At 38.4% G+C, this 11,579-nt stretch overlaps 1 protein-coding gene and 1 non-coding gene across 2 annotated transcripts; one reads left to right on the top strand and one right to left on the bottom strand.

Moving 5' to 3' along the window:
- Positions 1 to 585: 585 nt before the first annotated feature.
- On the bottom strand, positions 586 to 657 carry TRNAE-UUC (transfer RNA glutamic acid (anticodon UUC)). The gene has a single exon. It is a non-coding gene; the product is annotated as a tRNA-Glu (tRNA).
- A 77-nt stretch (positions 658 to 734) lies between these two features.
- LOC113733017 (pentatricopeptide repeat-containing protein At3g63370, chloroplastic-like) lies at positions 735 to 4,006 on the top strand. The gene has a single exon (XM_072083050.1). It carries the CDS (start codon positions 772 to 774, stop codon positions 3,631 to 3,633), a length of 2,862 nt encoding a protein of 953 aa, XP_071939151.1. The 5' UTR covers positions 735 to 771; the 3' UTR covers positions 3,634 to 4,006.
- The last annotated feature ends 7,573 nt before the right edge of the window (positions 4,007 to 11,579 follow it).

Genomic DNA, 11,579 nt, shown 5'->3' with positions numbered 1-11,579 from the left:
AACCTAATCCCAGAAGTCAACCCAAAAGCCGACAACTCTTGGATTGCTCCCAGGGACTTAACTACCCAAATCCCAACCCTCCCAAAACCGATGTGGGATAGAAACCATTCGTTTTAGTTTTTCTTTTTGATGTCTTTCCCTTCCTCCTTACTTTGATCTTTGATTATTGATTACAGTATTTGTTCTGATTCAAAAAATAGATTTTGATTAGAATTATCAGCAAAAATAATAAAATGACTTTGTTGATAAATTCAAGTAATTGAACGTAGGAAACTGGATTTATTATCATAAACTAGATTTTTTATGCTAATAAAAATTTGATTTATTTTAATATTTTTACAAAAAAAAAACTACTTATATTGTCCTTCACTCCTTTCATAACAAGAATGTTTTATCACGCTTTTGAAATTGTGAATTCTTTCCTTCTTGCTTGATTATAAACTTGTAATAGTATTTTATTTCATGAGAAAACAAACTTTTAAAAGAGATGTAGTATATTTTATTTCATAGGAAAAAACACTTTTAAAAGAATACTTTGGTTTTCAAAATGAATACAATTCAAGAAAAAAAAGCCAAAAACTGTCTTTCCGTTGCCGGGAATCGAACCCGGGTCTCCTGGGTGAAAGCCAGATATCCTAACCGCTGGACGACAACGGACCTTGGTGCTGGTGATGAACATATTTTATATGAAGGTTAGTTACCATTGCAAAGTTCTGATCCTCACATGCCAAATTGCACAAATGACATGCAAATGCAATTGAGCCTGCAGTAATGGCTACTTTGAGCCTGCGATTGAGCCCGCACCTTCCCTTCCCTCCTACCTCTACCATAAATTCCACTTCCAGCAAAACTAACGGGATTCCACCTTTCGTAAAATACCCCGTTAAAACCTTTTCTCTCAGAGAAATATGTCGAGAAGGGAAGCTCAGAGAAGCCTTCAGATCATTTGGCAACGACTTGACAAGCCCAGGCCATTCTTATAAACCTCCAGATGAGGCCTACTCCTTAATTCTTGAGCTTTGTGCAGCCCAAAAAGCATTGTCACAAGGCCAGCAAATTCACGGCCACGTTTTAAAATCAAAGTCCGTTGCTGATGCAGTATTTCTAGATACTAAGCTTGTCTTCATGTATGGGAAATGTGGGTCGTTGTTGGATGCCAGGAAGGTGTTTGATGAAATGCTTGAGTTGAATATTTTTGCTTGGAATGCCATGATTGGTGCTTGTGTTGGAAATGATCGACCTTTGGGAGCGTTGGAATTGTACAAGGAAATGCGGATGTTGGATTTTCCTCTCGATGCACATACTTTTCCTTCTTTATTCAAGGCTTGTGCTGCGGTTGAAGATCTGTGTAGCGGCTGTGAAATTCATGGACTAACGATCAAATTGGGATTTTTGTCCAATGCCTTTGTGGTTAATTCACTTGTGGGCATGTACTCTAAGTGTGATGATATCCCTGCAGCATACCAATTGTTCAGTAGAACGAGCGTGAGAGAGGATGTTGTGGCATGGAATTCTTTGATTTCAGCGTATGCAGCGAGTGGGATGAGTACAGAAGGTTTGGGGTTATTTGAAGAAATGCTATATGCTGGTGTAACTCCTAGCAGTTATACATTTGTGCCTGTTCTTCAGGCCTGTGAAGAGCCTGCACTTGGGAAATTGGGCAGAGGAATTCATGCTATTGTTCTAAAATCAGGTCGTCATCTTGAGACACATGTTGCCAACTCTTTGGTTGTTATGTATGCAAAAAACAATAGTATGGATGAGGCTGCGAGAGTTTTCAGTGAGATGAAGGAAAAAGATAATATTTCATGGAATTCAATGCTGTCAGGTTATGTACAGAATGGATTGTATGAAGATGCTCTCTGTGTTTTTTCTGAGATGAAAATTTTGGTTCAGAAACCCGACCAGATTTCACTGGTAAGTATGCTTGCAGCCTCTGGAAGATTGAGAAATCTGTCGCATGGAATGCAAATTCATGCTTTTTCTTTGAAAAACAAAATGGATAATGATTTGCTGGTTGGAAACACCCTTGTGGACATGTACGCAAAGTGCGGCAGGACAGATTACATGCACTTTGTTTTTGATAGGATGCCTTATAAAGATTCTGTTACTTGGACGACAGCAATTTCTGGTTGTGCTCGGAACAATCTTCCCATGAAGTCTTTGCAACTGTTTCGAGAAATAAACGTGGAAAAGATGGAGGTTGACATGTTAATGATTGGAAGCATTCTCCTTGCTTGTAGTGATTTAAAGTGCCATTCTCTTGTGAAAGAAATTCATGCTTATTTCATGAGAAGAGGCCTATATGATCTAGTCACAGAGAATACGCTTGTTAAAGTTTATGGGGACTGCAAAAACATCAATTATGCTTGTAAGGTTTTCAAACTAATCGAATTTAAGAATGTTGTGTCCTTCACGAGCATGATGTCTTCTTATGTCGATAATGGATTGGCAAGTGAGGCTCTTGAACTAGTACCTCGTATGAAAGAAAACAAAATTGAACTAGATTGTGTTGCAACACTGAGTATCCTGTCTGCTGCTGCAGATTTATCGGCATTGAGGAAAGGAAAAGAGATTCATGGCTTCCTACTCAGGAATGGGTTTATTATTGAGGGTCCTGTCGCCAGCTCTCTTGTGGACATGTATGCTTGCTGTGGGATTGTGGATGACTCATATAAGGTTTTCAGTAGTACCCTGAATAAAGACTTGCCTATATGGACGAGCATGATCAGTGCATACGGAAAGCATGGTTATGGTAAGGTGGCCATTGATTTGTTTAGGAGGTTGGAAAGTGAAAATCTAGTTCCTGATCACATTACTTTCTTAGCTGTTCTTTATGCATGTAGTCATTCCGCTTTGGTGGAAGAGGGCAAAAAAGTTTTTGAATCAATGCAAGAAGAATACAAATTGAAGCCATGGCCAGAACACTACACTTGCATGGTTGATATGCTTGCCCGTGCAAATTACCTAGAAGAAGCATTTCATTTTGTGACGATGATGAAAGCGGAGCCTACAGCCGCTGTTTGGTGTGCTCTCCTCGGTGCTTGCCGTGTTCACTCAAACGAAAAAATTAGAGAAATTGCTGCTAGTAAACTTATGGAACTAGATCCAGTGAATCCGGGAAATTATGTGCTGGTATCCAATGCATATGCTGCGACAGAGAGATGGGAAGATGTGGAGGAAGTGAGATCGAAGATGAAAGGAAAAGAGTTGAAGAAAGATCCTGCATGTAGTTGGATAGAGGTTGGCAATAAGTTCCACGTGTTCGTTGCCCATGATAGATCTCATCCAGAGTCTGACGAGATTAAGCAAAATTTGGATCAGATCACTGAAAAATTGGTAAAAGGAGGAGGATATGTGCCTCAAACTAAATATGTTTTACACAATGTAGAGGAGAAAGAAAAAGTAAAGTTACTAACTGGACATAGTGAACGGCTGGCTATATCATATGGGCTACTCAACACAACATATGGTACCCCGATACGAATCACCAAGAATCTTCGGGTCTGTGGTGATTGCCATAACTTCACCAAGCTAACTTCAAAGTACCTTAAACGAGAAATCATTGTACGGGACGCCAACAGATTTCATCATTTCAGGGACGGAGTTTGTTCTTGTGGAGATTTCTGGTGAGACTCTCTCAAACCACACTGAAGTTATCAGAAATCAGATGATGATGATGAATGTGCTACTGGGTATGATAGCCTGGGCCAGTGTCAAAATCCCGCTCATCCAAGTTCCCATCTGCTGTATTTTTATGTCGGACCGAACTTATTTACATCCCGGTTTCTAAGAACTCAGTCTATGTTTATGATAAGAACACTAGGAAGCGCCGTAGTGTAACTCTGACATTTTCTTCAGAAAAACGAGATAAAAGAAAAACAGAAACCTCTACATTTGTCAATTTCATCCATCAGAAAGATGCTTATATAGCAATGAAAATGGTGGCAGAAATGCAAGAATTAAATATACCTATTTATACAGTTCATGATAACTTCATTTCTAATACTCGGAATTGTGAGTTCTTGCAGTTTCTTCTCAAAACAGTAAGAGGTTTTGGAGGATACACACCACGACGATGCCACCGTTTCATGCTTGGTTCTTATTGATGTGGACAGAAATATGTGCACTTGTAGTCATATTCGTCCACGAACTACTAGCATATTAAATATGGGTTTGGACAGAAATATGTGAAATTTCACCTTGTCTGTCCACGAACTCCCGATGCAAAAGGAAGCATTCCGAAAAACACTGCACCTTGTCTGTCCTCCATGATACTACTACAAGTTTAACTCTAGTCTCCCGTAAAAGCGAGTGTGTGTGTGTGTGTTACCGTTTTTTTTTTTCCTGCAACGATAGAATTTTTATAATTTAATATAGCCTAATCTAAGAGAAGGAAAAAGAGGACTTCGAAGATTTTATATAAAACGATCAATTAAAATCGTCACATATAATGATAAATCTTATAATTTAATATAGCATAATTTAAGAGAAGAAGAGAAAGGGAAATTCGACGTGAGCAGAACCCTAAGCCTCGCACACCACTCACCACCCAAGTGGTGACCACCATGTCAAAGGCCTTTGTTGGGGGGTTGCGATGCAAGAAAAATGGATTGCGGGGCGCAGTTGCATTTCACTGTTAGGCCATTACTGCAGCTGCTGCTGCATGATCTGTGAATCTTGGCCTGCTTTGCTTTGCGGAGAGCGAGCATCCCAAGGGAAAGGAATAGTCTGCTAGAGTGCTCCTACCACACAGTTCATCATAATTTTGCATCCAGACTCCAGACTGCTCCCTTCTGAATAACAACTAATGATATACAGGCTACTCTTAGAGCAGAATCAATTAAGGACCACACTCACTACTAGTATCTGCAATCCTGTATTCATTGTCCATTACATTCATTTTCTCCACCCGCCCTGCTGTACTGTACTCAGGTACTGTTTGGATTGTAACTTTTTAATTTTTTTGCCGTAAAAAAATATTGTAATGAGGATGTTTATAGAATTAAAAAAAAAACTATTTGTTTGTTTTTTTGTGAATTAACTGAGCTGGTGCTTCAACTTCGAGGCCCCACTACTACTTAGTCGCTTTTCGACTTCATTCTACTACTATTTTCATTTCATTTGTTTCTTTTTTCTTTTTTTTATATAAAAAGAAAACTTGGAAGTGGAATTTCCTACTTTCCTCCTCAAAGACTGCTCTCTGGTTATCAAAGTTCCGATAACCTGTATTCAGTTCCCTATCATATGTTATAAGCCTTATATAAGTGACAATGAACATGAAATTGATATGTACCAAATCTCCTATCGGATCACAATAAGGAAGGGTTTTATTTTTTATTTTTTAATTCTTCCATCAAACCCCAAGGGTTTGGTATAATTAACCCATAATACACGCACATAAAAAATATATAAAAAAACAAAATCCAATTCTAAGCGATATGAGAGTTATACACGATAGATACCGTACTAAATGATGGTTCATCTCTTTTATTTTAAAAATTTTTAGGCCTTGCTTGGATTGAAGGTTTTCGTCAGAAAATATTATCGTTTTCCGTGATCACATTTCCCTATCACCTTTTTCCCTCACATATATCAAATCGCTACAGTAATTTTTCCATGAAAAATGACGGAAAATGCAATCCAAACACAATCTTATATTTGCATCTATGATTTAAACATATTTTAGATACCATACACGCACATAATATTTTTCAAATAATATTTCGCTTGCATCACAAGCACATTTTTCAACCTATTTTTTTATATTTCCAACCATCTTTTTATTTCACATACATTACATCACAAAAAGTGCTACGGTAATTATTTCAAATAATACTCTATCCAAACAAATCCATTGTAATTTTCAATTGCCTTTTATAAGTGAACTCCAAAAATATACACATTTTCTATAACGTAGACAAACTTTTGAACTTATACTCTTCAATGTGGCTACTCACAAATATTATTGTTATTACACAAATATTATTGTTATTACTATAATATTTTTAGTTTTCCCATCTTTTTTCCCTCCTCGGGGGATTCATCGACTGTGTGATGCATCCAATGCTGCCAAAGTTTTTTTGAGACAAACTTGTATGGAGCTTCTTTTTTTTTGCGTCAAAGTATTGCGCGCCAACTAATTTGTTTGTCCCTCTCATTTTGGTTTTTTAGGAATTAACGACGTTTTGACCGATTTCATGACCAATATGATATTAACATGCTAGGCCTCTGATTCCGTCTGCGTGGTGTCATAAATCATAGTCACGACACTTTAATCCAGCGCTGGCGCTGGCTGGTCACCGGTCACGGCAGAGAAGCTTTTAAGCGCCCTGCTCCTCCTGTGCCCCTACCGCCTCCGCTGAACGTTCTCGCTGCTGAGCAGGCACGCCGTGTTAACTTCTTTCTTGCTTGTCATCGCGATATGATATGATGGAAGAGCTCATACATGACAATATGACATGCTCCGGAAACTAACGCATCCATCCAAGCTTTATGCTCACTGAAACTTTTCTTTCTTGAAGTGGTACAAGATACATATTCTTAGCTCCGGTCTCACTCATCGAGCAGTGCGTTCTAGACAATTGTTTCGAATGTGTGTCGATAAATTTAAAAATCAACTCAACTCATCTATATATACTTTGTGCATTTTAACGATGATTTTTCATCCATCAGTCCCGGTCAGTCGATAGTCGCATTTGCTGTCTCTTCCCATCACCATCATACGGATTGTTGTTTTTTTATTATCCCCATTCAGAGAAGAAGCTGTGTACAAGTAAAATCGGCTTCTGATTCGGAAATAATCCGCTCCCAGCGTACCTGGCTGTTCTTTGATTGTTCGATTGAGTTCCCCTTCCCCATCGCATGTTTGAGGGATCGATACAAGTACTAATAAGCGGGCACAATCGCATTACTAACATGCATCATGTACCTGGCTGGAGAGAGGATTGATATGCTCATTTGTAACTACTAGTCCTCCTATATACAGTAGGCTATATAAAGCCAGAGAAATCGAAGCCAACAATTGCATGTGGCGCCGGGGCCGGCCAGAGAGAGAGAGCGATTGTGCATGCAGATGCAGTAATAGTAGTACCTACCCAGCTACCCTGCTGCTGTTGTGGCAGTGCATCAGCACTAACCAGTAATCAAGCCCGGCCATTCCATATTCCATATCTACATATCCCATCCATATATTCAGTAACAGCGGGGAGGAGTGTGATAAATCACGAAATTAATCACCAAATGTTTCATAGCTTTAGTTTAGGTGCTGGTTGCAGTCATCTTTGGGCTGTGACTTGATTGTGACCCGGCCGCCTCATGACCATGCGTCGTTAAGCCCTTTCAGGCCCTGCCTCGCCGCCCTACTCAATCCTTCCGCCGCCTGCAACGTGTATGCAAAGCTATAGTACTAGCTAGGTAGGAGATGCAATCTTAGTACTATCTACTGCATTAAACCTACCTAGGCTGGCTATACAGCAGTGTCTTTAGCTTCTGGGTGGTCTGCTGCACTTTTAGCTCGAGCTTGCTGGCTTGCCGCCTTTTTTGGCCTGAATACGCGGCTTTAGTTAATTCGTTGTCAAAGTGAATGTGAGAGAGACAAAGGCCTGTGTACTGTGTAGTCTTCAATCTTTATCGTTATTATAGCATATGCACGTCTTCACAATTATGTATGTGTGTGTATATATATATGTCTGTGTGTGTAGCGGTATCATTCATTTATATGTAGCGTACTGTACTGTACTGTCTCGCCACCGCTCCTATAAATAAGGATCCAAGTTTTGCGTTCCTTTCATCTGTTCTCCTCTCCCCTTTTTTTCGCCCTCTTAATTAACGCGGCCATCTATCTGTGCGTGTGTTTCTCATTTGTGTTAGATGCCTAGCTTGGAATAAAAAAGATTCCATATGCATCTATCAGTCGTTCTGTCTTGCTTTAAAATTCTTGTTCTTGTCTTTGCTTTTCATTCTTTCCACCCTAACGTGATGCATTAGGTTTCCTCGTCTTGTTCCTACTCAATACCCATTGCATTCTTTTTCAGGAAAAAAAAAAAGAGTTTTGTTTTGTTTTATGCCGAATGCTTAGACAGTTGAGTTTGTAATTTTTGCGTTTCTTTTTCCTACCTCAGTGAGGGTTTTTTTTTTTTTTTTTTTTTTTGCTTCCTTTTCTTTTTATATTAAAAAAATTCCGTGCTACATCAAGCTACTTCCAGAGGTTTTTGTATTTGTAAAATGCTGCAGGGACAAGGCTCTAGTTACGGTGGGAGGGGGAAGTGGTAATTTCTTGCGGGTTCTGGAGAAACCAAGGAAGCTGAAATATAGCCGGCCATGAAGTCCGCAAGGGAAAAAGTGAAGCTGCCAGCATGATCTATTTAGGGTTGTTTCAGAAATCTGAACCTAGCTAGGTCATGCTCTGACAGCCTCACTCCTTCCTCTTTGGGGACCCGATTAATACCCACAAACAAACAACAGAGATTCCAGACCTCGACCCACGTCCTTCTTTCTTGGCTCTCAACAGACAGAAATCTCCTCCTTGTGCCCTTGAATCTTTACCGGTGAGAGTATTCTCTCCTTTTGATTTTATATGGTATTTTATATTCCCATCTTGGCCAGTTCTGCACATCATTAATTTACATTTTCCTCTTTATTGCTTTTTTGGGAGAATTATGGTGAAACTGCTATTGGTGCTGGCTGTAAGAAGATGCATCAATTTCATACCATGATGAAAGGCAACTGTGTAGTTTCCATTTTAGTTTGCGTTTGCTGCTGCTTGGGGTTTTTTTTTTTTCTTTTTTGTTTTTGCAGAAATGAGAACTAATGAGTCCCACCATCAGACATTTCCTTGGCCCGGCCTCGGAAGCAGCAAGAAGGTGGCGGCGGTCACTGGAGCTGTGCAAGGCTGCAAGCTCGGCACGGATCCGTGAAATTTTTTTTATTTCCTGCTCTGGTATCTGTGAGAGCTTCTTTTAGTTTTTGGTTTGGAGCTTTTGCTAGCGGGACTCGGGATTTTTCATGCGATTTGTTAGCAGAAATATTTGTGCTTTCTGTTCGGTCAATGTGAACTTAAAGTTTCACTTGACTTGAAAGATCACATGATAGTAGTACCAATGGGTCTGTTTGGATTGTGAATTATTAGAGATATTTTTACTGTAGTACTTTTTGTGATGTGATGTATGTGAAATAAAAAGGTAATTGGGAAGGTAAAAAGGTGTATTGAAAATTGTAACGATGATGTAAGCAAATAAATTTGGGGAAATAAAACCCAATTCAAACAAATTCAATGCCCACTAACACTACAATCACAGTTGACTTGTCTCTTTTTTTTCTTTTTTCTTTTTTTTTTTTTTGGGTTCCGGCTAATAACCTAAATAAGTATTCAAATTTTAGTGATTTATCATGTTTAAATTTCTCGATTTTTACAAACTCTCAACTATCCACATGCAGTGATTTTTGGGCATTGATGGTAATTTTATCTTCGCAAAGCTTTTCTTGAAAACCAAAAGAATGATGCGCCCTTGTGAAAGATGTGAACCTTTTGACGGGCTGGAAGGAGAAGGGAGTAACATTACATACGTACATGGTGGGAAGAGGGTTTTGAAACCTGGGGCGGGAACAATCCGCCTAGATTCCTACGACTACCATAGGCTTGAAGGGAAGAAGGAACGAATATGAACCTACTATGGGACAAGAAAGCTGCCACTGTCTTACTAGTTCATGAGAGCATATATAAACGCAGCAGAATTAATTTCACAATCCCGGATATGTGGTTCAGTTTCACTCGTACAACATGCCAATGTTGACCACAAGTAAAATAAAATGTTATTTGTATTTTTGTCATTTATTATATCATATAATTTAATAAATAAAAAAAATTTTATGTAACGGTACATTTAGTGTAACTGACTCTTATTGTTCTTATTCCTAAGAGGAGAGAGTTTACTGTATGAGGTGATTCAACGAGGATTTAATGAGAATTAAACTATCATTAGATTAGATGGATGTATTATGTATCATCAGAATTATTCGGTGGTTAAGGAACAACTTTTCTAGGCTGGATTAAAGTTGTTGCAAAGTTTTAAATAGAAGTAATTGATGGATTAATACATTACACCTTTTCAATTAGGCTAAAGCAAAGGTCAACAAGGGCCACAAGAAGCCTATATATCAGCGGCCAAATTCCACGCTTTCCCAAACTCTAATGTGCAAACGGGAAGCTGCGGTGTCTCTGGCTCTTGATTTTTTTTTTTTTGTTTTTTAATTACTTCTGCAATTATGACATTAACATTTAACGCTATGGTTATAACAACTAAGGTTCTATTTGAAATCTTGATTTTTTATGAAGTTTGTATAAAATTAGTTTTTTTAACAATTTTTACTATAGAAATTTTAAAAAATTTATTACAATTTTTAACCTACACACTTAAAAAATATACAAAATTTTCCTTTATAATTTTTATTTTTTTTCCTCCTCCACCCAATCCACCACATCCTTCATCATCGGCCACCACCGCTACCGGCGCCAGTCACTATTCTGACAATTAGTTCCGGCCTTCCTCTTTTTTTTTCCTGTTTTCCTCATCCCCTCTGCTCCTCTCCCCTCTCCCTTTGATCGATCCACAGTAAATTTTATAAAAATATTCAAAAAATTTCACCTTTCAAACAGACCCCAAATTTGACTGCTCAATTGGTGAGAAATACACATGGTGCCTATGTGATGAACCCAGGCTAATACAAAAGGTCAATTACCATGGTATGCATGTATATAATCTATTAACCTTGATGCCCTTTATTGTTTTTTTGTCAAAATTGATGCCCTGTTCGAGCCAGCTGTTTTGGGAACTTTTCTTGAGAACGCCAAAATTTCCTACTTTTTGATACTTTAACAAAAGGGCGTGGCACTGCATTTATGCATCTGTAGGCATATGCAGACACTCTGTCTACTCAAACCAAACAAGGCCCAAGGGAATTACTGCCAAGCTGATAACATTTTTGTAGAATTTTTATTTTTATTTTTTTGTAGAAAATCATAATCCAAACGTAGAATGTCAAAATGTTAGCAACCTTTACAAAAGGAAAATGCTGCTATTTCTATAGTTCCTAGTATCAGATGGGTCTCGTCTTTTACACACTTGGGATTCTCGATGACATGTTTTTCTATACTAATTCAATGCCATCTATAGTATTGCGCCAAGTGTCCCGTTATTATTTATACTTTAATTTTCTAATAATTCAACTTGATTTGGTTTAACATAAGTGTAAATAATAACAGGACACTTGGCACAATATTATAGGTGACATTGGATTGACATAAAAAACATGTCACCGAGGATCCAAGTGTCTTTTACAGATTAGAGTCCTATAATTTACTTAGTCCAGTGCAATGTATTTAAATTAGCTCGAAATGCTTTTTGTGTAAAGCTGACAGCAATTAATTGGCATAGCCTGCAAGAAAGAAAAAGGCAACGACCCGACAAATGGCACTCCAATGTTAGGAAAGACTAGGAGGTATAAAACGCGCGATGCGCGTAGATACCTAAAGACAATATGCCCTGCCAAATGTAAGGATTAAGGAAGTGATTAAATTT

Source organism: Coffea arabica, chromosome 1c (assembly GCF_036785885.1).
Source record: "Coffea arabica cultivar ET-39 chromosome 1c, Coffea Arabica ET-39 HiFi, whole genome shotgun sequence".
NCBI classification, from domain to species: domain Eukaryota; kingdom Viridiplantae; phylum Streptophyta; class Magnoliopsida; order Gentianales; family Rubiaceae; genus Coffea; species Coffea arabica.
The sequence above is the reverse complement of the archived record's forward strand: the minus strand, read 5'-3'. Positions and strand labels throughout refer to the sequence as shown.

What these genes read in the sequence shown, in the direction of transcription:
- LOC113733017 (XM_072083050.1), top strand. Translation starts at nt 772, where the DNA reads ATGGCTACTTTGAGCCTGCGATTGAGCCCGCACCTTCCCTTCCCTCCT.